Genomic DNA, 27,447 nt, shown 5'->3' with positions numbered 1-27,447 from the left:
GCCCTGTGCCGTGTGCCCTGTGCCATGTGCCCTGTGCCCTGTGCCGTGTGCCCTGTGCCCTGTGCCGTGTGCCGTGTGCCCTGTGCCCTGTGCCGTGTGCCCTGTGCCCTGTGCCCTGTGCCGTGTGCCCTGTGCCCTGTGCCGTGTGCCCTGTGCCCTGTGCCCTGTGCCCTGTGCCCTGTGCCGTGTGCCTGGCACTGTGCTGGAGGCATCTGGGAATAAGCCAGCCGCACCCACCTCCCTCCCGGAGCTGCTGCCAGTCTGATGGCGGAGGCAGACAGACAAGCAACCGGTCGCTGACAGTCTAATGCAGCCGTGGGCAAACTACGGCCCGCAGGTCGGATCCGGCCCGTTCGGCTGTTCTATCCGGCCCGCGGGAGCCGAAAGAGCGGAGGGTTCTCTTGCTCTCCCCTCCGCTCCTTTACTTTGAATTTATATTAGTTCACACAAACACTCCATCCATGCTTTTGTTCCGGCCCTCCGGTCCAGTTTAAGAACCCATGGTGGCCCTCGAGTCAAAAAGTTTGCCCACCCCTGGGAGCAGGTGCTGAGAGCAGGGACATGCGGGGCAACATGAGCCCACGGACGGCGGGGGGCCTGGGGGTGGGGTGCGCGGGGAAGAAGCCTTCCAGAAGGAAACCTCCCTAAGCTGAGACCCAGAGGAGGAGGGGGAGCCCCTTGGACACCAGGGGCCGGAGAGGGCCGAGCGGGAAAGAGCCGAGGGCCAGGCCAGGCCGGCCTGAGTGCGGGGCTGCCGTGGCCTGAGTCCTCAGCGGAAGGGTCCTCGGGGGACAGGTGAGCCCCCCGCCCCGGGCCCTGGGCCTGCTCAGAGTCCTGTCCAATACCTTTCCTTCTCGGGGCGAACCTCCCTGCCGTTCAGCTGTCTCATAAGCATCCCTGTCCAGCTTGTCACCCTTTTTTTATGTTTTTAGAGACAGGAAGGGAGCGAGAGAGAGGGACAGACAGAGAGGTGCTGTTCCACGTACTGATGCATCATTAGCCTATTCTTGCATATGCCCCGCCCGGGGATCGAACCTGCACCCTCGGTGTTGTGGGGACGACGCTCTAACCACCCGAGCTGCCCGACAGGGCAATGCCCACGAATACAGAACAACGGAGCGCGCAGTCCACGCGGGCAGAGTGGGCGGGAGGCACGCCCGCTCCCGTGTTTTTTCCTGTTCTTCTCTCTGCCGCCAGCGGAGCCCTCCCAGGCTCCTCCGAGCTTACGTAACAAGAACGTGGCCAGCAAACCCGGGCGGACACACAGGATCCGCCGTTTCCCCTTTGGAAATTGTAAAGCCCCGACAATGAGCGCCGGCAGGACGCGCCACGCAGGCCTCTCCTCGGCGTGCCGGCCAGGCCCGGCCGCCCCCTCCAGCGGCAAGGACCCTATCAATCCGAGGTGTTTATTTCCTTTTGATAAACAGTAACATGTAATTTCCCATTTTTAGGAACGGTAATTACTTCAAACAAAGAGCAGTTAACAAAAACAGTACTTAGAGGGCGTGGCTTTTCTCCATATGAGGACAGCAGCTCAGTTAAAAATAATAATAAGCCGAAACCGGTTTGGCTCAGTGGATAGAGCGTCGGCCTGCGGACTCAAGGGTCCCAGGTTCGATTCCGGTCAAGGGCACGTAACTTGGTTGTGGGCACATCCCCAGTGGGGGGTGTGCAGGAGGCAGCTGATGGATGTTTCTCTCTCATCGATGTTTCTAGCTCTCTATCCCTCTCCCTTCCTCTCTGTAAAATATCAATAAAATATATTTTTAAAAAAATAATAAAAAAATAATAATAACTTTTTTGAGAAAGCCCTTGGCTTAAAGCATTCATTTGTCTCTTCCATATGATTCAGGAGACAAGCAATATGTGGAAAAACAGGATGTTCAAACAGCGAGAGGAGAGCAGGGCCTCCCCACCAGCTGTGACCCCGGACGCGCCTGTCTGGGTGCGCACACCTGACATCCCCCCCCCCCCAACAACCAGATTCCCAGAATTTATTTTCTAGGAATTTGGGCAATCCACACCGGCTGCCCCCACTCTCTCACTTGACCTCCCTAATCTGCCTGAAGGGCCCACTTGAAATGTAAGTTGTGAACGACCTGAACTTACACTCTGACAAGTAGAAAATGCCCGTCCTCCTCTCCTGCCAGCACACATTCCAGCCCTCCCCGCGGGGCACACGAGGTGGTGGCGTGCGCCCTGGAGGACAGGGAATGCCCGGGCAAAACCCAAAACCCAGGCCGCCGGGCACTGGCCGGAGAAGCCAGAAGTGACCTCAGAGCTAAAGCCTTCCCCCTCACCGGGGCCTGAGTGGGGACCTTAGGACAGGCAGGGGTCCCACGCCTGCTACTGCCCCAGCCCAGGAAGCAGCAGCTCGGCATGGGGGCTACCAGGTCGGGGGGAGGGGGGGAGCAAGGGGGGAAAGCAAGGAGCAGCAACCACCCATGTTGTGGTTTTAGCGAAGTGGGACACTTTGCTAAAAGGCTCTCCTGTCCCAAAATATCCAGAGGGCCGCGCACGCCTGAAATAACCACAGTGAGGCCAAGGGCCCTTTTTCAAATGTCAGTGACCCATCGTGTTAGCAGCTGAGGCGCGGGCCCCCCCCCCCCCCCGCCCCCAGCCCATCAGAGCCACGCTGTCTGGCTGTCTGCGCTCAGTACAGAGCTGTGGATGGACAGAATCCGGGCTAAGAGAAAAGCATGTGAACCAGCGCTGCTAGGGGCTCGGGGACCCCCCAAGGTCAGGGGGCTACCTTCCGCCGGCCACGCCCTAGGAAATGTGAACTTGGCCCCGAGCAACTTCACCACGGCCTCCCGGGTCCTCTTTCCCCCCCTTCCCCAAACTCTGGGCCCGGCGCCCCGCCCCGCCCCGCCCCGCCCCGCCCCCAGCAGCCCAGAGGCGGCTAAAAAATCTGCCTGGCAACGGGTCACGGGACCAAAGTGCAGCCTGGCGATTGGCAGTTCGGACAAACGGGGCGTGGCGTCAGCTGCTTCGGGGAGACTCTGCTCCTCCACCCGCTCCCTTCCCTCCTTCCCTCCCCTCTCCCTCCCGCTCCTCTGGGACTGCGAGTCTCAGGGCGGCCCCAGGATTGCAGGGGGCGGTGTGGGCGGGGGGGGGGCATCAGTGTGTCCTCTGGTTTCCGGCTGGACAGGGAACTTGACGTTGCAAGCGCACTGCTTTCCTTAGGTTGTAAGTTCCTTTGGAGCCCAGGGGACCGTCAGAGATGGGGAGCGGCGGGCAAGTGGCGCTGTCCCTGCTCGCTGGGGGCCCCCTCTTCCCTCCTTCCCTCTCCACGCCCTTGCACGTCCGCAGCCGCTCTCTCCAAACTCCCCCCCTCCTCTTCCTAGGCTTCGCTCCCCCCCACCACCCCCGCCCCGGGCTGCCTCCTCCCCTCCGGCCCCCTGGCCAGGCCGCACTCGCCTCAGCCTCAGCCTCATCCAGGGCTCGCTCTTCTGGTTTCTCCATTGATTCCCATTTGCTTCCTTCTTCCCTCGCGTCGTCCCGGAAGGAAGAGCCAGTGATCCGAGCTGGTGGAGGCCCGGTTCCTTCTCCCTGGGCGGGGTGCCAGTGGGGGCGCCTGGGTGGGAGAGTGGGGAAGCCTGGCGGTCCCTCTCCTGCTCACACGGCTGATTTTAGCAGGTTCTAAAAAGCCGGAATTGGCCTCAGCCCTGGAGCCAAGCAGGGCTGGCAGGGACACTCCAGGGAGAAAACGGGGGACATATGTTGTGGAGAACGGCTACGGGGCTACAGCGTTTGGAAGGTTCAAGCCTCGGACTATTGAGAGGGCACAGTCCTCTCATGGCAAAGCCACGTGCAAGTCCCAGCACAATTAAAGCCAAAGGCTATGGCTGTAAGCTTGACCTGATAGTCCGAAATGGGGTCCCAGGAGGCTGAGCGATGTGGGCTTGATAGAGTTCAGGTGCATGTAATTGAGTAGATTCCAAACCCGAGAGAACGTTGTAAACATCTTGACCACGCCCTTACTTTGCCTCATGGGATCTGGCTACAAAATAAAGACTCGCCTTGCAGGCCGTGGCACTCTCTATTCAGAGGGCAGCGTCCCACCTACCCCCAGCTTTATTCTCTTGTCTGTCTTCTTTCATCCTTCACCGACCCCCCTCCGGTTCACCCACGGCCGTGCTGGCGCAGCACCATATGTAATACTTTCAACAATAAAGATTAAAAAGAGAGAGAGAGAGAGACTCCATCCACAGTTGGGAACAACTGGTTTCTGCCCGAAATTCCTCCCTGGAGTCCCCATCACATTCCCAAGCTGTCCCCCAGAAAGGGGCCTTAGCCCCACAGGGCCCCAGCTGGCCAGGGGGCTACCAGCTTCCAGGATGGGCCAGGGACCAGCTGGGGCTAATTATAATGCAAATGCTCCAATCGGCTTTCTCCCTTATTTATCCTAGTCCTGGAAGCGCTCACTCTGGAGGGAAGAGACCCAGGGTGACACTGGCCAGAGGGACAGGCCGCCGCTGAGAAGGCTAACCCTGGGCCAAGGGTTCACTTTGCTTGGGACCGGAGGCCTACCCGCCCCCTTTGGCAAATTGGTGAGAGCCTTTCCTTTAACTTTCTGGACGGGACCGGAAACCAGCCAGGCTGCCCTGAGTCTCCAGTTACATTCTAAGTTGTCTGTTCTCTTGCTTCCCCAGCCTCCCCACCCACCTCCCTTGCACACTTTCCGCCTGGAGTGCCCACACTCCTCTCCAAACCTGGACACAGCGTACACTGTTATTAACCGTCTTCCCAGAAGGCTGTCCGTGCGGGCAGAGGGTTCTCAGTCTGGCCAGACCCAGTTTGAATCCTATATCTGCTACGCGTGGCCCTGAACATATTGCTTAACTTCGCTGAGCCTCGGTTTCCTTGTGAGAAAAAGAAGACCCGCCTCATGGGGTGCTGTAGAAAGTAACACATACAAAGCACGTACAGTCCTATATGATAAAAGGCTAATATGCAAAGTGACCGAACGGCAGAACAACCGGTCGCTATGATGCACCCTGACCACCAGGGGCAGACGCTCAAGGCAGGAGCTGCCCCCTGATGGTCAGTGCGCTCCCACAGGGGGAGCGCCGCTCAGCCAGTAGCCCTGAGCCGTGCTTACAGCTGGCGAGCGCAGCGGCGGTGGTGGTGGCGGGAGACTCCCACCTCTGTGGCAGCCCTACACAGCAGTGAGCAGGTGGGCAGTAAGGAGTGAGGGGTCCCGGACTGAGAGAGGGTGCAGGCTGGGCTGAGGGATCACCCCCCCACAGTGCACGATTTTGTGCACCGGGCCTCCAGTAGTCATATAATGCCTCACACAAAGTAAGTTCCCGAGAGTAACAGCTAACACTGACTGTGCTTATTAGATGCTGAGCGCATTGTATGTGTTCCCTTACATCGCCCTCGCCACAGAACCCTGAGGCAGGTACCAATCATTCTTGTTTTACAGATGAGGAAACTGAGGTACAGAGAAGTCCCATAACTTGCCCAAGACCCCACAGCTAGGAAGTGGCAGAACTGATTGCTGTCATTACTATTAGTATTTTTTTATCTTTTTTTCCTTATTGATGAAGGTATTACATATGGGTCCTTATCCCCCCACTGCCCCCCCACCCCCATTACTATTAGTATTATTCCCCTACTACTTTGTAGGCTGGTTGAGGAAAGAGGCTTTGCAAACTACTGTTTCTGGGATATTGTTAAAAAGGTCAAGGCCCTGCACATTTCAAAAGACATCTTCCATTTCCTAAAACCTCCTCAGAAAAACATTCCCAGCTTCCTCAGGGAAACAGCAATGGCATCATGGGAAAGAAAACACACACACACAAAGTAATTTATCTTTTAAATCAGAACGCTCGGATTGACCTAGGCGGAGTCACCCCTTCCCGGCTGTGAGTTTAGGCCCAGCGGCTTCACTTCTCCCGTCCTCACCTTCCTGGCCCTTCTGGCCGGAGAGAGCTGAGAACCCAAGTGAGATCTGCAGAAATGGAGCCCTGTGTGGGCTAGAATGCCCCGTCCAAACAGAAGGTCTCTTCATTCTTTGTTTTGTTTTGTTTTTTTGTTCATCCTCACCGGAGGATAACTTTCCCGTTGGGTTTTTGTTTTGTTTTTTATAGAGAGGAAGGGAGAGGGAGAGAGAGTTAGAAACATCGATGAGAGAGAAACATCGATCAGCTGCCTCCTGCACACCCCACTCTGGGGATGTGCCCGCAACCAAGGTACATGCCCTTGACCGGAATCGAACCTGGGACCCTTGAGTCCGCAGGCCGACGCTCTATCCACTGAGCCACACCGGTCAGGGCTTCCCGTTGGTTTTTAGAGAGAGTGGAAGGGAGAGGGAGAGACAGAGAGAAACATCGATGTGAGAGAGACACGTCGATGGGTTGTCTCCTGCACTCACCCTGACCAGGGCCGGGGAACCTGCAACCAAGCTACGTGCCCTTGACCGGAATCAAACCCGGGACCCTTCAGTCCATGGGCCGATGCTCTGTCCACTGAGCCAAACCGGCTAGGGCAGGTCTTTTCATTCTTAACCCTTTCCACCCCTCGGCCCCACGGCTGGGAAGTCTTCCCATCCAGGCCAGGCCTGGCGCCGGGGGAGGAAAAGAGCAGAGGTTTTGAAAGGGAACGGAAAGCACCCTCCTCAGCAGAACGCGCCCCACACGTGTGCTGCGCCTTGGCAGCCGGTGCCGGGAGCGGCAGCCTTTGGAAGCACTTGTGCCTGCGGGAGGGACGCCGCGGGCTGGTAAACAGCACATGGCATGCTCGGCCTGTGGCAGGCATTCATGCCCCGAATTCTTTGTCCTCGTGAGGAGAGACAGAGGGCTGCTCTGTGCTGCAGAGCCACTTCCCAAAAACCCCACCCCCACCCCCGCCCCGCCCCAGAGCGCACCAAGGCCAGGCAGGCCCGCATGCCGCCGGCCGGCCCTTAAAGTGTGCTTGCGAAATAAACTTGCCCAAACTTGGACTTCTTTCTTGAAAACTTGGGTTTGCTTGTTAATTCCAAAGGGAAACCGTGGCGCTGGTACAATGGGGACACTGGCCCGTGTCCTTAACCCAGGATCCTGAGAAGGGGCCCCCCACCATCCTGTGGTACTCCTGCCCCCAAAATGCATCATCGGAATCCGACCACGAGGAAGCATCAGACAGACCCAGCCTGAGCGCCCTCTTCGAAGCCACTGGCCCATCCGCGTCCCAGTGACAGCCAAAAGCTGAGGAGCTGCCAGACTGAAGGAGCCACAGAGGCCACGACACCTGTCGTGTGGGACCGTGGACGGGGCGGAAGCCTAAGGGAGGAAGGCGTTGCCCCGCGGAAATGACGGGCCGGCTAGGAGCATTGACGTAGGACCTGTATGTCAGATCGTCATCCCTCCCGGGGAAGTTTTCTGGATCTGGTCCTTGTATACTGGTTCTCTAAGGGGGCGTCCTACCTGCTAACGTGTTCTAGAGTAAAGGATCATGGTGTCTGCAATTCGCTCTCAAACGATTCGGCAAAAATAACAATTATAACATCTAGAGAGAGAGAGAGAGGTTTAAAACCAACAAGGGAACACTGGTCAATCTAAGTGAAAGGTATGTGGCTAAGCACTGTCTATTCTTGCAACGTCTCTGTCGGTTTGATTACAAAATAAAGACACTTTGCCGAAACCGGTTTGGCTCAGTGGATAGAGCGTCGGCCTGCGGACTGAGGGGTCCGGGTTTGATTCCGGTCAAGGGCATGTACCTTGGTTGTGGGCACATTCCCAGTAGGAGGTGTGCAGGAGGCAGCTGATCGATGTTTCTCTCTCATCGATGTTTCTAGTTCTCTATCCCTCTCCCTTCCTCTCTGTAAAAAATCAATAAAATATATTTAAAAAACAAAACAAAACAAAACAAAGCCCTAGCCAGTTTTGCTCAGTGGATAGAGCATCGGCCTGCAGACTGAAGGGTTCCATTCTGGTCAAGGGCACGTGCCCGGGTTGCAAGCTGGATCCCCAGTAGGGGACGTGCAGGAGGCAGCCGATCCATGATTCTCTCTCATCATTGATGTTTCTCTCTCTCCTTCTCCCTTCCTCTCTGAAATCAATAAAACTTAATAAATAAAAAACACGAACACCCGTGACATGCTTAGCTGCATCTCCCAGATACTATTCATGTCACAGCTACTGTGTGACACCAGAGAGCCAGGTGGGACTCTGAAGCCGTCACACACACACACACACACACACACACACGTACACACGTACACGCTCGCGCGCATGCACACACACACACACACACGCATGTGCGCATACTGGCCACATGCAAAGCCCTGGAGGGTGCTGAGCTTTCCTTTGGGCCAGTGGAGACCCCAGCACGTCCGCAATGCAGCCGCTGCTCGGCGCATCTGGCCCAGCTTACCCCCCGCAGGGAAACCGGTCGCGCTACGTTCTAATCACGTCTTGCTTTTGACCCCGACTGTCCCGTGCACGTCCTTACCCAGCCTGGCTTCTGCAAGGACCACAGGCTGTTGACACTGGCCATGCCTTCTCCCTGTCACAAATGAGGAAACGGGCTCAGAAGGGTCCTGCTTTCCCCACGGTCACATCTAAGCCCACCGACGCCCAGGCGGTGCTGTTTTGAGGGTTCTGTCCTGGGAACCTTGGAGCGTCTTCCGGGCCTTTTGGCTTTTTGCAAAAATCAACAGGGAGGTTTTTGTTCCCCAAGAAAATACTTTTTTAATGTGCAGGTGACGCTGAGAGCAGTTCCAGAAAGAGGGAACCACAATACTCTCTGCCTCGGGCTCCGGAAACACCACCGCTCCCCGGTCCCGCAGGCTCAGGGGCCGCACCCGCCTCCGTGGCCAGCTGTGCCCTGCCCGCTCCTCCGCACACAGCCCCTGAGGACGGGCCCCGGGGCTGCACTCCTTCAGCTGGGATTCCAGTTCCTACAGGGACCCGACGGACACAGAGATGAGTCTGAGCTGATGGAGAATATTTACTCCTGTTTGTGAGCACATGACGCATTCCAAAACAATCCCACTTTCCCCGTGTCGCCTTAACCACACGCTTCCCACACAGGCACGCCGCCCAGAGTCCAGTGCCCCGGGCCGGCTGCGGTCCCGCCTCCCGCCACTCTCCGAGCTGGACCCGCCTTCCCAGGCCCAGGGGCTGCAGAGTTGCAACCTGGAGAAGCTGGACCCCACCGCGCTTTGGGGACTAACTTGGCCCATCCCCATGGGGCGGAGAGACGGCAGGGTGGGTGGTGATGGTGTCAGGAGGAGCAGGAGGAGAGGGGGCAATGAGAGTGGCGGGCAGCGCAGGCAAAGAAGCCAGCAGGGGTGGCCTCCAGCACCTCTGCAGCCCCTGGTGCTCCTCCAGGCACCCCCCCCACTCCCCCATCCCCAACAGCCCCTGTAGGAAAAGGGCAGCTCAAAAGCTCCCCCCGTTTGAGTGGCCAGTTTCCTTTTCCACCTACTCACCAGCCCCTGACTGTCCCGCCAATGAGATCCGGTCTTGAGAGCCAGGGACCCATCCCCGTCCTCCCCACCCGGTAGAAGCATCGTTCCCACGCTCCCAGGGCCCGGAGCCTGGTGTCCCCACCGCAGCCCCTGGCCTGTGGAGGATGCTCAGACCCCTGGGGCTCGAGAACTACTTATGGGGGGAGTGAACACTGAGGGCCCTTACCAGCGTCGAGCGCCCCTTCCTCAAGCTTAAAAAACACACATTTAATTGATAACTTGGGGGACAGCCTGGGTCATTCTGCCCAGGGGATCTCTCCCATGTCCCCGTGGGCACCCCTGGCTGTGTACACCGTGCACCCCACGGTCACCCACTCATCCCACCCTCCCGACTCCAGGGCGCACCCCACATAGCTGTCAGCTTCAGAACTGAGGGTCAGGAGCTGGGCTTTGGCCTGGGGGTGAGTGACAGAGCACCCTTGGAGGTGCCAGGCCCACCGGGACAGAGGCAGCTGCGGAGGTGGGTGCAGCAGGTATGTGTGCGCCCTCGCCCGAGTGCGTGTGGAGGGGCTCACGTGCCCTCTCAGACGCCATACACACCCTCATGCTTCCACAATTAGCAGGTGGCCGTGCCAGGGGTGCTGCACGTGTAAATGGGGTGCCCTCGCAGCAACAGACACCCCAAGGGACTCCGGTCCTATGGATACTATCCCATTTTACGGACGAGGAAGCTGAGGTTCAAGGAGGGTTACGTGCCTTGCCCGGTTCACAAAAGCAGCTGAGGGTGGGTCACCTTGCGAAAAGCAGCGGGAGGGCCCAACACCTCCCTCGTTCCCTAGCTCGTTCCAAAACCGACAGCCCCCCCTGAGCTCCAAACACCCCCAGGGACACGGGCTGTGCAGGCTGAGGGGGGAATGCGTGGACGCAGCTGGCAAATACTGATGTGAAATCCAAGCAAGGGCAGGGGGAGTTGGCACGGGGCAGGTCCCACTGCTGTGGGCAGGAACTGGCAAGCGTCCCGGAGAGGGCGGGATGGGGTGGCGGCTGGGATCGGGCCCCAGGGTGACGGGAGAGCTGCCTCCACTGGCCGAGGCTGCAGCTCTGGGCGGGGGGGTGGGGGGGGTTCGTCTACTTGCTCTGGTGCCGAGGGCACTACCCACTGCCCAGCATGAGGGGCACTTCCTACAAGGCTCCCCGCCACGCGCTGTCTGCAGAGCTGGGAATTGGAAGGGCACCTTGGTCAGAAGACATCTGGCATCAAGTTTTGCCCTCAGAGGACCTAGAAGGGACCACAGAGACATCCTAATACAAGATCAGCACCTACTGCAGAGGAAACGGAGGCCCGGGCAGGTGACGAGGGCAGGCGACAGGCCACCCAGCAAAGCTGCAGTGAGCCGGGGTCAGGTTGCAGGCTGCGACTCAGCCAGACCCTTCTCCCGCACCAACAGGCCTTTCCCAGAAATCCGCACCTGTGCCGCGTTCTACCAACTCAGAACCGTCTCTGAATCGTGTGTTCATATCCGAGGCGGCAAAGGTGAAGAGTGGGTCCCGGGGGGGTCGGGGGGGGCACGCTGCCAGCGGACCAAGCCTCCCCTGACTTCTCAGCAATGGCATGCCAGCCTCGCCAGGAGCATCAAGACCCAAGAACCCAAGAATTCCACCCACCGCCCGTTACTGAACCAGTGATGCCGGGCGGACCCGGACCCGGACCCGGACCCGGATCCAGATCCGGTGGGCACTGCCGGGGCTGGCGCGCAGCCTCTTGGGGCCTCCTCCCCAAGGCAATGCAAAGGCGCAGACGTCAGGTTAATAAACAGCTTTATTTGCCTTCGACAGCATCCATTTTCTTACATTCTGAATTAAGTTGCCATTAAAGTGCGGGGGAAAGTTCTTAACCACGGTAACAGTTGTTAAAAGAAATCAGAACTAGTATCAGGAACAGGGTGGCCATGAAGAAAACGCTCCCCTTAACCATGCCCAGAATGGAAGCCCTCGCATTGAACCGGGGGTCAGGCCATCTGCACACAGATTCGAACTCCCTCTCACCGCGGGGCGACACCCACCGCGGGGGGACAGCAATGCTAAGGGTTTCTGAAGAAACACCCACACTCCGCTTGGCCACCTCGGGGTGCCTGCTGTCTGAGTGGACCCAATCTTAGGAGAAACGGAGGTCTGGTTCCCTTGAATGCCTTCTACCCCACCCCACCCTCACTAACAAAAACCCGCAAAGTCATGACAATGATAAAGGAAGTGGGTTTCCAATGACCCCGACACTACCCACGTTCAGTAAAAATAAGAATAATAAACACAAAGCTTGCATAGTAAACAGGAGTTCTCAGCGTTCAATGCAAAAAAAATAAAGTAAGAAATCTTAAGGCAAATACTGTTGACTCTGCACGCGGCTGGACAAGCCTGGGGCTCGTAGACATCGGAAGCGCCCGGGGCCCAGGCCGGCGGCTGGCCTGCCCCTGCCCGGCGAGCCAGCTCTGTGCCCGCTGCGGGGGCTGTGGGCGCTGCTCTCCGGAGGGTATATACAAACACACCCAAGGCTGTGTGTTTCCGGACAGAGGCCGGCTACTCTTTCTTCGTGGAAACCACCAGCTCCACCTCGGGAAGCTGGATGCCGACCTTCGTCCCGCTGTCATTGCTGGAAGAGGAGGACAGTCGGGACTTCTTAGAGGCCAAGGACACTCCACTCCCCTGTAACTTGCCTGCCTCGTCATCACTGCCAGTCACCTCATAATGACCTTTGCTCTTTGACCCTAATCCACCAAAGGTACCGAATTTCAGCTTCCCGTGTTTCCCTTTGACCTTTCCGCCTTCCAGCGACACTTCGCCGCCTTCGAACTCCAAAGTCCCGGTCGGGGTGGACGGCGCCGAGAACTCTCGCTCGTCGCTGAAGGAGTTGGAGCGGTGCCGCGGCTTCTTGCTTTTAAACAAGGAGAACTTGGCTTTGGGTGACGATGCTTCGGCCTCTGCCTCTCCTTCCAGAGAGCCCAGGCTGGCCTTGGAGCTCTTCAGGTCCCCTTTGGACCCCGAGATGGATGCTTCTGGCGAGCCGGTGGCACCACCTTTCCCTTTCGGTTTGGAGAAATTGAACTTGGGCATTTTGATTTTGGACTTTTTAAGTTTGACGTCGGACTCTTCCCACTCGACCTCTCCGGCACCAGCCTGGACGCCGGCCTCCCCTTTAGGGAAATTAATATCCACCCCCACTTCTCTGCCAACCAGCTCGCGGCCAGAGAAGGTGAATTTGGGGATTTTCATCTTAGGGAATGTTACTTTTCCAGATCTGCTTTCCAAGTGACCTTGCGGCCCGGACACGCTCAGCCCGGGACCCTGGAGTCCGATGTGGCCTCCTTCCCCTCCTCCTTCCGCCTTTGGTCCTGAGAAATGAATTCCTCCAGCAAACGTGGGGGCACCCAGGTTGAGAGCAGAGACCTGGGGGCCTTTCCACTCGACCCCAGAACCTTTGGCGCTCAGATGCCCTTCACCCAGGCTGATGTCCGGGGCGCTGACACCCCCGGAAACATCCACACCTCCTTTGATTTTCGGGCCCTTCAAGCTGACACCAAGATCGGACTCAGGAGACGCCATAGTAAATGAAGGTCCTTTCACGCTAAGGTCGGGAGCGGCCCCGTGGACACCTATTCCTGAACCTTTCAGGTCGCCTTTGATTTCAGGGCCAGAAACCTGCCCCGTGGGGAGTCTCACCTTCCCCCCCTGCAGCTCCAGACCGCACGCAGGGGCCTTCATGCCCGGCATGTGGAGGTTCCCTTGCAGGCCGGCAACACTCACGCCCGGAAGGCCTCCTCCGACAGAGGGCCCTTGCAGCTCACCAGTGCCCCCGAGGCTCCCTTTCCCTTTTGGTCCTTCCAAGTACAAGTCCACATCCGGTGCCGAGATCTGAGGCCCTTTCAAGTTGAGGCCTCCGAGGTTCACGTCCATGCCTGGCCCCTTCAGTTCTCCAGCAACCTGGGGCCCCTGGATGTTAATGTCCAAGTCAGACCCTGGAGTGGAGATGCCAAACTGGGGCAGCTTCATTTGGGGAAGTTTAATGCCACCTTCGGGTGCCTCCCAGCTTAGATCGGGAGCACCTATTGATACTTTAGGGCACTTCATGTCACCAGAGACCGCCAGGTCTCCCTTCACACTTGGTCCTTTCAAGTTCACGTCGAGGTCAGGTCCAGAGACTTTTGGCATTGAGAGGTTCACTGAAGGCAAGTCTACCCTTGACCCCTTCAGAGACACATCAGGCCCTTCAAGCTTAACATCTGGTGCACTCACGCTTCCTTCAAGCGAGGGCAGCTGGGCCTGGACCTCAGCTCCCCCGCCCTCCATTTTCACGCCGGGGACACCGATCTTGGGCATCGAAAACTTGGGGAACTTGATTTTCGCTTCCGGACCTTGCAGATCTAGGTCTGGTCCTTCCAGTCCCACACTGGGGACGTCACCCTTTATCTTTGGTCCTTTCAAGCTAACGTTCACATCAGGGATGGAGACTTGAGGGGCAGAAATGCCGAAGGACGGTGCTCTGACTTTAGCATCGGGGCCTTCAAGGTGGATGTCCGGCGCGTCCACGTTTGCCTGCACCCTGGGGCCTTTCAGGTTGCCCTCTATTTGGGGCCCTGAGACATCCACGCCTGGCACCTTGATCGTGGGTGCCTTCAGCTTGATGTCAGGACCTTCCACGTTAATCCCTGGCGAAGAAATGTCCAGGTCGCACGCCGGGATTTCGCCCTCCATTTTGGGGCTAGGGAGGGAGGCCTCTGCTCTAAATTTAGATGATTTAATGTCAAATTCTACATCAGGGAAGTACATCTTTCCAAACATAGGTTTCTTGGTTTTAGGAGATTTCACATCGACTTTAAGGGTGGCATCCGGCCCCGCAACATTCACGTCTACATCAGGAGCCTTGAGACTGGCATCAATTTCGCCGCCAGGAACATTCAAATCAAATCCTTGTTTCTTGGTTTTAATTTTGGGACCACTCATGTGAATCTTGGGCATTTTAAACTTACTTTTCTTGCCCTTGCCACCGACACTGATTTCAGGAGTCTCGACGTTCAGCTCTGCCTCAGGAACAGTCACATCGACCGACGGTGACTTGAAGTCAGCTTTGGGGCTTTTTGCCCCAAATCCAAACTTGGGTTTCTTAAGTTTGGGAATTTTAACATCTGGCCCCTCAAGGTTAACATCTGGGCCATCCATCTGTACATCTAAGGTTGGAGCTTCTAAGTCAACGTTAGGCCCCTTAAGGCCCAGTTCACCGCCTTCTAATTTGGGACCAGAAATTCCAATTTTGGGCGTCTTGAGATGCAAATCAACATCAGGAACAGTTACTTTAGGGGCAGATATATCCAGTGATGGCATCTTCAAATTTGGGCCACTGAGTTTGGCATCAGGGCCTTCAAAATCCAGACCTGGACCTTTAAAGTCTACTTCTGGGCCTTTGAAAGTACCTTCAATCTTAGGAACAGACACATCAAAATCTCCTTTGACTTTGGGTCCCTTCAAATCTAGGTCAACATCAGGCATGGAGATTTTGGGAGCTTTGATATTTATCTCAGGCATCTTGAACTTGGGACCCTTCAGTTTTGCATCTGGACCTTCAATATTCACATCTGGAACATCAATGTCCATCTTAGGTCCCGAGACATCAAAGTCAGCCCTGGGCAAGTTCACGTCTACTTCTGGGCCCTCCCCTTTAAAGCCTGGCATGCTGAACTTGGGCATTTTCACTTTGGGCATCTTCAGGTGCCAGTCGGGACCATGAACATCCACATCAGGGACATCGATGTCCACTTTGGGCCCTTTGATGTCAATTCCGGGGCCTTTGAGGTCACCTTCCACCTTAGGCAGGGAAACATCCACATCGCCCTTCATTTTGGGGCCCTTCAAGTTCAGATCAAGATCAGGCATGGAGATCTTAGGAGCTTTGATGTTCATCTCAGGCATCTTGAACTTGGGGCCCTTCAGTTTCGCATCTGGACCTTCGATACTCACATCTGGAACATCAATGTCCACCTTAGGTCCTGAGACATCAAAGTCAGCTTTGGGCAGGTTCACATCCACATCTGGGCCCTCTCCTTTGAAGCCAGGCATGCTGAACTTGGGCATTTTCACCTTGGGCATCTTCAGGTGCCAGTCGGGACCATGCACGTCCACATCAGGGACATCGATGTCCACTTTGGGGCCTTTGATGTCAAGTTCAGGGCCCTTGAGGTCACCTTCCACTTTGGGCAGAGAAACGTCCACATCGCCCTTCACTTTAGGACCCTTCAGATTCAGGTCAACTTCAGGCACGGAGATCTTGGGTGCTTTGAGATGCAGGTCAGGCATTTTGAACTTGGGGCCCTTCAGTTTCCCTTCTGGGCCATGAATGTCCATGTCAGGAGTGTCTATGTCCAGCTTAGGGCCTTTAATATCCACTTTGGGGCCTTTCAGATCACCTTCCAGTTTAGGAATGGAAAGGTCCAAATCTCCTTTTACTTTAGGTCCTTTCAAGTTCAAATCAATGTCACTCATGGAGATTTGTGGGGTCTTGAAATGCACGTCAGGCATCTTAAACTTGGGGCCTTTGAGTTTCCCTTCAGGACCTTCAATGTCCACCTCTGGTCCTTTCAGATCACCTTCCACCTTAGGCAGTGAAAGGTCCACATCGCCCTTCACCTTTGGCCCTTTCAGGCTTAAGTCAAAGTCAGGCATGGAGATCTTGGGGGCTTTGATGTTCATCTCAGGCATCTTGAACTTAGGGCCCTTCAATTTTGCATCAGGACCTTCGATATTCAGATCTGGGGCAGCAATATCCACTTTAGGGCCAGAGATATCAATGTCAGCTTTAGGGAGGTTCACATCCACATCTGGGCCCTCTCCTTTGAAGCCTGGCATGCTGAACTTGGGCATTTTCACTTTGGGCATCTTCAGGTGCCAGTCGGGACCATGGACATCCACATCTGGGGCATCGATGTCCACTTTAGGGCCTTTGATGTCAATTCCAGGGCCCTTGAGGTCACCTTCCACCTTAGGCAGGGAAACATCCACATCGCCCTTCATTTTGGGGCCCTTCAAGTTCAGATCAAGATCAGGCATGGAGATCTTAGGAGCTTTGATGTTCATCTCAGGCATCTTGAACTTGGGGCCCTTCAGTTTTGCATCTGGACCTTCGATACTCACATCTGGAACATCAATGTCCACCTTAGGTCCTGAGACATCAAAGTCAGCTTTGGGCAGGTTCACATCCACATCTGGGCCCTCTCCTTTGAAGCCAGGCATGCTGAACTTGGGCATTTTCACCTTGGGCATCTTCAGGTGCCAGTCAGGACCATGCACGTCCACATCAGGAACATCGATGTCCACTTTGGGGCCTTTGATGTCAAGTTCAGGGCCCTTGAGGTCACCTTCCACTTTGGGCAGAGAAACGTCCACATCGCCCTTTACTTTAGGACCTTTCAGATTCAGGTCGACTTCAGGCATGGAGATCTTGGGTGCTTTGAGATGCAGGTCAGGCATTTTGAACTTGGGGCCCTTCAGTTTCCCTTCTGGGCCATGAATGTCCATGTCAGGAGTGTCTATGTCCACCTTGGGTCCTGAGACATCAATGTCAGCCTTGGGAAGATTCACATCCACTTCAGGGCCCTCTCCTTTGAAGCCTGGCATGCTGAACTTGGGCATTTTCACTTTGGGCATCTTCAGGTGCCAGTCTGGGCCTTGAACATCCACGTCTGGGACATCGATATCCACTTTGGGGCCTTTGATGACAACTTCAGGGGCCTTTAAGTCACCTTCCACCTTAGGCAGAGAAACATCTACATCACCTTTCACCTTAGGACCTTTCAGATGCAAATCTAAGTCAGGCATGGAGATCTTGGGGGCTTTGATGTTCATCTCTGGCATCTTGAACTTGGGGCCCTTCAGTTTTGCATCCGGACCTTCTAGATTGACATCTGGAATTTCAACATCTACTTTGGGTGCTGAGACATCAATGTCAGCCTTGGGGAGGTTCACATCCACTTCTGGGCCCTCTCCTTTGAAGCCTGGCATGCTGATCTTGGGCATTTTTATCTTGGGCATCTTCAAGTGCCAGTCTGGGCCTTGAACATCCACATCTGGGGCATTAATGTCCACTTTGGGGCCCTTGATGTCAACTTCAGGGCCTTTCAGATCACCTTCCACCTTAGGCAGGGAAACGTCCACATCTCCTTTGACCTTAGGACCTTTCAGATGCAAATCAAAGTCAGGCATGGAGATCTTGGGGGCCTTGATGTTCATCTCCGGCATTTTGAACTTCGGACCTTTCAACTTTCCCTCAGGTCCCTCAATATTAATGTCAGGGCCTTCAATGTCCACTTTGGGTGCTGAGACATCGATGTCAGCTTTGGGAAGGTTCACATCCACTTCTGGGCCCTCTCCTTTGAAGCCAGGCATGCTGAATTTTGGCATTTTCACCTTTGGCATCTTCAGATGCCAGTCTGGGCCATGGACGTCCACATCAGGGGCATTAATGTCCACTTTTGGACCCTTGATGTCTATCTCAGGGCCTTTCAGATCCCCTTCAATCTTGGGAAGAGAAACGTCCATATCACCCTTCACCTTGGGGCCTTTCAGGTTTAAGTCAATGTCAGGCATGGAGATCTTGGGAGCCTTTAGGTGCATCTCTGGCATCTTGAATTTGGGCCCCTTCAATTTCCCCTCTGGGCCTTCAATGTTAATGTCAGGAGTGTCAATGTCCACTTTGGGGCCCTTGATGTCCACCTCAGGGCCCTTTAGGTCACCTTCCACTTTTGGCAAAGACACGTCTACATCACCCTTCATTTTGGGGCCCTTCAGGTTCAGATCAATGTCAGGCATGGAGATTTGGGGAGCTTTGATGTTCATCTCAGGCATCTTGAACTTGGGGCCCTTCAGTTTCGCATCTGGACCTTCGATACTCACATCGGGAACATCAATGTCGGCCTTGGGCAGGTTCACATCCACTTCAGGGCCCTCTCCTTTGAAGCCTGGCATGCTGAACTTGGGCATTTTCACCTTAGGCATCTTGAGGTGCCAGTCTGGGCCATGAACGTCAACATCAGGGGCATTAATATCCACTTTGGGCCCTTTGATATCAATCCCTGGACCTTTCAGATCTCCTTCCACTTTGGGCAGGGAAACATCCACATCACCTTTTACCTTGGGACCCTTCAGATTTAAATCCATGTCAGGCATGGAGATCTTTGGAGCTTTAATATTCATGTCAGGCATCTTGAGTTTGGGACCTTTTAAGCCTCCTTCTAGACCTTCCACACTGATTTCTGGGCCCTCAATGTCCATTTTTGGACCCTCTATGTTGATATCTCCTTTTGGCAGATCTACAGACATATCTGGCCCTTCTGCTTTTAAGCCAGGCACACCAAACTTGGGCATTTTCATCTTGGGCATTTTCAAATTCCAGTCTGGACCATGAACATCCACATCAGGCGCATCAAGATGGACTTCTGGTGCCTTAATATCCACTTGGGGTCCTTTAAAGTCACCTTCTAACTCAGGGCCTGCAACATTTAAGTCTCCTTTGACTTTAGGACTTTTCAGATTTAACTCCACATCAGGCATAGAAACTTTAGGAGATGAGATACTCAGGAAAGGCATTTTGAACTTGGATCCTTTTACTTTTCCTTGGACTTCAACATCAGGAGCATTGATGTCAACTTTTGGGCCTGTTACATCAATATCTGGCTTTTTAACTTTGACATCCACCTCAGGTGTCTGGACTTTGGAGCCGGAAAAATTAAATTTGGGAAGCTTAAAACGAGATTTCTTTGACTTGCCTTCAATATTGAGCTTAGGACCAGAAATGTCCACTTCTGGGCCCTTTACATCCAACTTGGGAGCTTTAATGTCACCTTCTAATTTGGGCCCAGAAAAATCAACCTCTCCCTTAGGCTTTGAACCTTTCAAATTCAGGTCAATTTCAGGCATAGAGATCTTGGGCATGTTTACATGCATGTCAGGCATCTTCACTTTTGGACCTTTCAGTTTGCCTTCTGGACCATGAATGTCAACAGTTGGAGCATCTAAATCTATCTTCGGGCCCTTGATGTCAAGAGTAGGCCCTTTCAAATCACCTTCTACATTTGGAAGTGAAACATCCACCTCTCCTTTCATTTTAGGGCCTTTAAGATTAAGGTCCAAATCTGGCATTGATATCTTAGGACCTTTGATGTTCATCTCTGGCATCTTGAACTTGGAGCCCTTCAGTTTTGCATCTGGACCTTCGATATTCACATCTGGAACATCAATGTCCACCTTGGGTCCTGAGACATCAAAGTCAGCTTTGGGCAGGTTCACATCCACTTCAGGGCCCTCTCCTTTGAAGCCAGGCATGCTGAACTTGGGCATTTTCACCTTGGGCATCTTCAGGTGCCAATCAGGACCATGAACATCCACATCTGGGACGTCAATGTCCACTTTAGGGCCTTTAATATCCACTTCAGGAACTTTAATCTCACCTTCCACTTTTGGTAAAGACACGTCCACATCACCCTTCACTTTGGGGCCTTTCAGGTTAAGATCAATGTCAGGCATGGAGATCTTGGGGGCTTTGATGTTCATCTCTGGCATCTTGAACTTGGGGCCCTTCAGTTTTGCATCAGGACCTTCGATATTCACATCAGGACCTTCAATGTCCACCTTGGGTCCGGAGACACTCATGTCAGCCTTGGGCAGGGTCACATCCACTTCAGGGCCCTCTCCTTTGAAGCCTGGCATGCTGAACTTGGGCATTTTCACCTTGGGCATCTTCAGGTGCCAGTCTGGGCCGTGAACATCCACATCTGGGACATCAACATCCACTTTGGGGCCCTTGATGTCAACTTCAGGGCCTTCAACTTTAGGCAGAGAAACGTCAACATCACCCTTTACTTTGGGACCTTTCAAATGCATATCAAAGTCTGGCATGGAGATCTTGGGGGCCTTGATGTTCATCTCAGGCATCTTGAACTTAGGACCTTTCAACTTTCCTTCTGGTCCTTCAATGTTAACATCAGGGCCCTCAATGTCCACCTTGGGTCCAGTTACATCAATGTCAGTCTTGGGAAGGTTCACATCCACTTCTGGGCCTTCTGCTTTGAAGCCAGGCATGCTGAACTTGGGCATTTTCATCTTGGGCATTTTCAAGTGCCAGTCTGGGCCATGAACGTCCACATCTGGAACATCAATGTCCACTTTGGGGCCCTTGATGTCAACTTCAGGACCTTTCAGATCTCCCTCTACCTTGGGACCTGTGACATCCATATCTCCTTTTATTTTTGGTCCTGTTAGATTAAGATCAATATCTGGCATGGATATCTTGGGTGTCTTAAAATGCATATCAGGCATCTTAAATTTTGGACTTTTCCACTTTCCTTCAGGTCCTTCAATATTCACATCAGGACATTCAAGGTCCACTTTGGGTGCTGAGACATCGATGTCGGCTTTGGGCAGGTTCACATCCACTTCTGGGCCCTCTCCTTTGAAGCCTGGCATGCTGAACTTGGGCATTTTCACTTTGGGCATCTTCAGATGCCAGTCTGGGCCTTGAACATCCACATCTGGGGCATCAATGTCCACTTTGGGGCCCCTGATGTCAACTTCAGGGCCTTCAACTTTAGGCAGAGAAACGTCCATATCACCCTTTACTTTGGGACCTTTCATATGCAAATCAAAATCAGGCATGGAGATCTTGGGGGCATGAAAGTGCATTTCCGGCATCTTGAACTTAGGGCCCTTCAGTTTCCCTTCTGGGCCCTCAATGTTCACATCTGGGGCTTCAATGTCAACCTTGGGTCCAGAGATGTCAATGTCAGCCTTGGGCAGGTTCACATCCACTTCTGGGCCCTCTCCTTTGAACCCAGGCATGCTGAACTTGGGCATTTTCATCTTGGGCATCTTCAGGTGCCAGTCTGGGCCTTGAACATCCACATCTGGGGCATCAATGTCCACTTTGGGGCCCTTGAGGTCACCTTCCACCTTAGGCAGGGAAATGTCTATGTCTCCTTTGACCTTAGGACCTTTCAAATGTAAATCTACATCAGGCATGGAGATCTTTGGGGCTTTGATGTTCATCTCTGGCATCTTAAATTTAGGCCCCTTGATTTTTCCCTCTGGACCCTCAATGCTCACATCTGGGGCTTCAATGTCAACTTTGGGTCCTGAGACATCAATGTCAGCCTTGGGAAGATTCACATCCACTTCTGGGCCCTCTGCTTTGAAGCCTGGCATGCTGAACTTAGGCATTTTCATCTTGGGCATCTTCAGGTGCCAGTCTGGGCCATGAACTTCAGGAGCACTTATGTCTACTTTGGGGCCCTTGACGTTCACATCTGGTACTTTAACTTTACCTTCTACTTCAGGCACAGACACATCGACATCCCCCTTGATTTTCGGTCCTTTCAGATTTAGGTCCACATCAGGCATAGATATATTTGGGGCTTTGAAATGCATGTCAGGCATCTTGAACTTGGGGCCTTTCAATTTGCCCTCTGGTCCCTCAATGTCAATATCTGGCCCACTGATGTCACCTTTGAGGTCGCCTTCCAACTTGGGAACATCTACATCCACCTCTCCCTTGATCTTGGGGCTTTTTAAGTGTAGATTAATGTCTGGCATGGAGATTTTAGGAGCTTTAAAATGCATGTCTGGCATCTTGAATTTAGGACTTTTCCATTTGCCATCTGGGCCTTCCACAGCTACATCTGGCACGTCAACATCCAATTTGGGGCCCTTAACATCCAATTCTGGACCCTTTAACTCTCCTTCCATCTTTGGGGCTGAAACATCAAAGTCTCCTTTAATTTTAGGCCCCCTTAAGTTGAAGTCAACATCAGGCATGGAGATCTTGGGGGCATGGAAGTGCATTTCGGGCATTTTGAACTTAGGGCCTTTCAGTTTTCCCTCTGGTCCCTCAATGTTCACATCTGGGGCTTCAATGTCAACCTTGGGTCCGGAGATGTCAATATCAGCCTTGGGCAGGTTCACATCCACATCTGGGCCCTCTCCTTTGAAGCCAGGCATGCTGAACTTTGGCATTTTCATCTTTGGCATCTTCAGGTGCCAGTCCGGTCCATGCATATCCACATCTGGGGCATCGATGTCCACTTTGGGTCCTTTGATGTCCACATCTGGCACTTTCATTTCACCTTCTATCTTGGGCACAGAGACATCCACATCCCCTTTGACCTTGGGGCCTTTCAAGTGTAAGTCCACATCAGGCATGGAGATCTTGGGGGTCTTGAAGTGCATGTCAGGCATCTTAAACTTGTGCCCTTTCAACTTTGCATCAGGACATTCGAGATCAACATCAGGCACTTCCACATTCATGCTGGGACCCTTCAAATCTCCCTCCAATTTCGGCACAGACACATCGACATCCCCTTTGACTTTGGGGCCTTTCAAGTGTAAGTCCACATCGGGCATGGAGATCTTGGGAGCCTTGAAGTGCATGTCAGGCATCTTGAACTTGGGGCCCTTCAGCTTCCCTTCTGGTACCTCAAGGCTCACATCTGGGCCTTCAATATCAACCTTGGGTCCGGAGATGTCAATGTCAGCCTTGGCCAGGTTCACATCCACTTCTGGGCCCTCTCCTTTGAAGCCAGGCATGCCGAACTTTGGCATTTTCATCTTTGGCATTTTCAGGTGCCAGTCCGGTCCATGCACATCCACATCTGGGACATCAATGTCCACTTTAGGCCCTTTGAGATCAACATCTGGCACTTTCATCTCACCTTCTATCTTGGGCACAGAGACATCCACATCCCCTTTGACCTTGGGGCCTTTCAAGTGTAAGTCCACATCAGGCATGGAGATCTTGGGGGTCTTGAAGTGCATGTCAGGCATCTTAAACTTGTGCCCTTTCAACTTTGCATCAGGACATTCGAGATCAACATCAGGCACTTCCACATTCATGCTGGGACCCTTCAAATCTCCCTCCAATTTCGGCACAGACACATCGACATCCCCTTTGACTTTGGGGCCTTTCAAGTGTAAGTCCACATCGGGCATGGAGATCTTGGGAGCCTTGAAGTGCATGTCAGGCATCTTGAACTTGGGGCCCTTCAGCTTCCCTTCTGGTACCTCAAGGCTCACATCTGGGCCTTCAATATCAACCTTGGGTCCGGAGATGTCAATGTCAGCCTTGGGCAGGTTCACATCCACATCTGGGCCCTCTCCTTTGAAGCCAGGCATGCTGAACTTGGGCATTTTCATTTTGGGCATCTTCAGGTGCCAGTCTGGGCCATGCACATCCACATCTGGGACATCAATGTCCACTTTGGGCCCTTTGAGGTCAACATCTGGCACTTTCATCTCACCTTCTATCTTGGGCACAGAGACATCCACATCCCCTTTGACTTTGGGGCCTTTCAAGTGTAAGTCCACATCAGGCATGGACATCTTGGGGGCCTTGAAGTGCATGTCAGGCATCTTAAACTTGTGCCCTTTCAACTTTGCATCAGGACATTCAATATCAATATCTCCAACATCCACATCCACCTTAGGGGCTTTCACGTCTATTTCAGGAACTTTCAAGTCTCCTTCCACTTTAGGAAGGGAAACATCAACATCGGTTTTCAGTTTAGGAGCTTTCAGATTAAGTCCAACATCAGGCATAGAAATTTTGTGTGTCTGTATATTCATGCTTGGCATCTTGAACTTGGGACCCTTTAGTTTCCCCTCTGGACCTTCAAGAGTCACATCTGGAGCATTAATGTCCATCTTGGGTCCAGAGACATTAATATCGGCTTTGGGCAGGTTCATATCCACTTCTGGACCCTCTCCTTTGAAGCCTGGCATGCTGAACTTGGGCATTTTCACCTTGGGCATCTTCAGGTGCCAGTCTGGGCCATGAACTCCCACGTCTGGTGCATTAATGTCTACTTTGGGACCTTTAATGTTGACATCAGGAGTTTGTATCTCTCCTTCTACTTTTGGGACAGTCACGTCATAATCTGCTTTCATTTTAGGACCTTTCAAATGCAAACCAACATCTGGTATTGGTATCTTCTGAGGCTTTATATTCATTTCTGGCATCTTAAATTTAGGACCTTTTAGTTTTGCATCTGGGCCTTCAATGTTCACATCTGGGACTTCAACATCCACCTTGGGTCCTGAGACATCAAAATCAGCCTTGGGTAAGTTCACATCCACTTCTGGGCCTTCTCCTTTAAAACCTGGCATGCTGAACTTGGGCATTTTCACCTTGGGCATCTTCAGGTGCCAGTCTGGGCCATGAATATCCACATCTGGAGCACTGATGTCAGCTTTGGGCCCTTTAAGGTTGACATCTGGCACTTTTATTTCACCTTCTACATCAGGCAAAGACACATCCGCATCTCCTTTTAGTTTCGGTCCCTTAAGATTCAAGTTCACATCAGGCATGGAGATCTTGGGAGCCTTGAAGTGCATCTCAGGCATCTTAAACTTTGGACCCTTCAGCTTCCCTTCTGGTCCCTCAAGACTCACATCTGGGCCTTCAATGTCCACCTTGGGTCCGGAGATGTCAATGTCAGCCTTGGGCAGGTTCACATCCACTTCTGGGCCCTCTCCTTTGAAGCCAGGCATGCCGAACTTTGGCATTTTCATCTTGGGCATTTTCAGGTGCCAGTCTGGGCCATGAACATCCACATCAGGGACATCAACGTCCACTTTGGGTCCTTTGATGTCAACCTCTGGCACTTTCATTTCACCTTCTATCTTGGGCACAGAGACATCCACATCCCCTTTGACTTTGGGGCCTTTCAAGTGTAAGTCCACATCAGGCATGGACATCTTGGGGGTCTTGAAGTGCATGTCAGGCATCTTGAACTTGGGGCCCTTCAGCTTCCCTTCTGGTCCCTCAAGGCTCACATCTGGAGCTTCAATGTCAACCTTGGGTCCGGCAATGTCAATGTCAGCCTTGGGCAGGTTCACATCCACTTCTGGGCCCTCTGCTTTGAAACTAGGCATGCCGAACTTTGGCATTTTCATCTTGGGCATCTTCAGGCTCCAGTCTCCACCTTGTACTTCCACATCTGGTGCTTTAATGTCTACGCTGGGCCCTTTGAGGTCCACATCTGGAACTGTCATCTCACCTTCTATTTTTGGTGCAGACATCTCTAGATTTCCTTTCATTTTGGGTCCTTTAAGATTGAGGTCAACATCTGGCAGAGTCATCTTAGGAGCTTTGAAGTGCATCTCAGGCATCTTAAACTTGGGGCCTTTCAACTTCCCTTCAGGTCCCTCAAGGCTCAGATCTGGAGCACTAACATCTACCTTGGGTGCAGAAAGGTCTACATCAGCCTTGGGCAGGTTCACATCCAATTCTGGACCCTCTCCTTTGAGGCTGGGCATGGTAAATTTGGGCATTTTCATCTTGGGCATCTTCAGGTTCCAATCAGGACCATGAACTTCAACATCTGGGGCACTGACATCTACTTTTGGCCCTTTCAGGTCACCTTCCAGCTTTGGCACTGTAACATCATATTCTCCCTTCACCTTGGGACCTTTCATATGCAAGTCCACCTCCGGCATGGAGATCTTGGGGGCCTTGATGTTCATCTCAGGCATCTTGAACTTGGGACCCTTCAGCTTTCCTTCAGGTCCTTCAATATTCACATCTGGAATGTCAACATCCATCTTGGGTCCTGAGATGCCAATGTCAGCTTTAGGCATGTTTACCTCCATTTCTGGGCCCTCTGCTTTGAAGCCAGGCATGCTGAACTTAGGCATTTTCATTTGGGGCATCTTCAAGTTCCAGTCTGGGCCTTGAACGTCCACATCTGGACCACCAATGTCCACTTTGGCACTTTTAAGTTCAACATCAGGAACTTTAATCTCACCTTCAGCCTTTGGCACTGTAACATCGTATTCTCCTTTCACACTAGGGCCTTTCAAATGTAAGTCCACATCTGGCATGGAGATCTTCGGGGCTTTGATATTCATCTCAGGCATCTTAAATTTGGGTCCTTTCAATTTTCCTTCTGGTCCCTCAATTCTCACATCTGGAGCACTAACATCTACCTTGGGCCCGGAAATGTCCACATCAGGCTTGGGCAGGTTCACGTCCACTTCTGGGCCCTCTGCTTTGAACCCTGGCACACTGAACTTGGGCATTTTCATCTTGGGCATCTTCAGATGCCATTCTGGGCCGTGAACATCCACATCTGGGGCATTAATGTCCATCTGCGGGCCTTTAAGTTCCCCTTCAAGTTTTGGTACCGTGACATCGTACTCTCCTTTCACCTTGGGCCCTTTCACATGCAGATCGACGTCAGGCATGGAGATCTTTGGGGTCTTGACACTCACTTCAGGCAACTTAACATCAGGACCTTTCAGTTTGCCCCCCAGGCCTCCTATGTTGACATCGGGAGCTTCCATGTTGACCTTGGGCCCCGTAATACTGACGTCTCCTTTGGGTAGATTTACGTCGATATCTGAGCCTTCCCCTTTGACGCCTGGCGTGCTGAACTTGGGCATTTTCATCTTGGGCATCTTCAGGTTCCATTCTGGGCCATGAAGTTCCACATCTGGGGCACTGACATCCACTTTGGGGCCTTTGACATCAACTTCGGGGACTCTGACTTTCCCTTCTACTTTGGGGAGTGTGACATCTACACCCCCTTTCCCTTTAGGTGCAGCCACATTTAAGTCTACATCTGCCATGGAGATGCTGCAGGTTCCCATTTTCCCAGAAGGACCACTCAGCTTGGGTCCTGCCAGGGTCCCCTCCAGGCTGGGTGACTCTATGTCCACTTTGGAGCCTTTAACTGCCACTTGAGGGCCTTTGACATCACCTTGCATTCCCGGAGTGGAAAGCTTAATATCTCCTCTCAGTTTGGAGGACCCAAGGCTCAGATCCACATCCTGCATGGAGATTTTAGGTTTCTGAATAATCATTTCAGGAGTCTTGACTTTAGTACCCTTCAGCTTCCCTTCCAGCCCCCCAGTAGCAACCTCGGGCAGGCTGACGCCCCCTGAGACCCCAGGAAGAGTCGTGTCACCTGTAGGCAGTGTCACGTCAATTCCAGTTCCCTCTCCCTTGGAGCCTGACACAGAGA

General features: G+C 53.3%; 1 protein-coding gene across 2 annotated transcripts in view; it reads right to left on the bottom strand.

Moving 5' to 3' along the window:
- Window positions 1-11,201: 11,201 nt before the first annotated feature.
- The window catches only part of AHNAK (AHNAK nucleoprotein), a 31,228-nt gene continuing 14,982 nt past the window's right edge, over window positions 11,202-27,447 (bottom strand). For both annotated transcript variants that reach the window (XM_080643099.1, XM_080643100.1), the window contains exon 6: window positions 11,202-27,253. In XM_080643099.1, the coding sequence (XP_080499225.1) occupies window positions 11,975-27,253 (15,279 nt within the window). In that variant the 3' untranslated portion in view covers window positions 11,202-11,974. The remainder of the gene's footprint in view (window positions 27,254-27,447) is intronic.

The sequence above is a fragment of the Plecotus auritus genome (genome assembly GCF_963455305.1).
Source record: "Plecotus auritus genome assembly, chromosome: 9".
NCBI classification, from domain to species: Eukaryota; Metazoa; Chordata; class Mammalia; order Chiroptera; family Vespertilionidae; genus Plecotus; species Plecotus auritus.
Note: the sequence above shows the minus strand (reverse complement) of the source record. Positions and strands in the feature narration are given on the sequence as shown.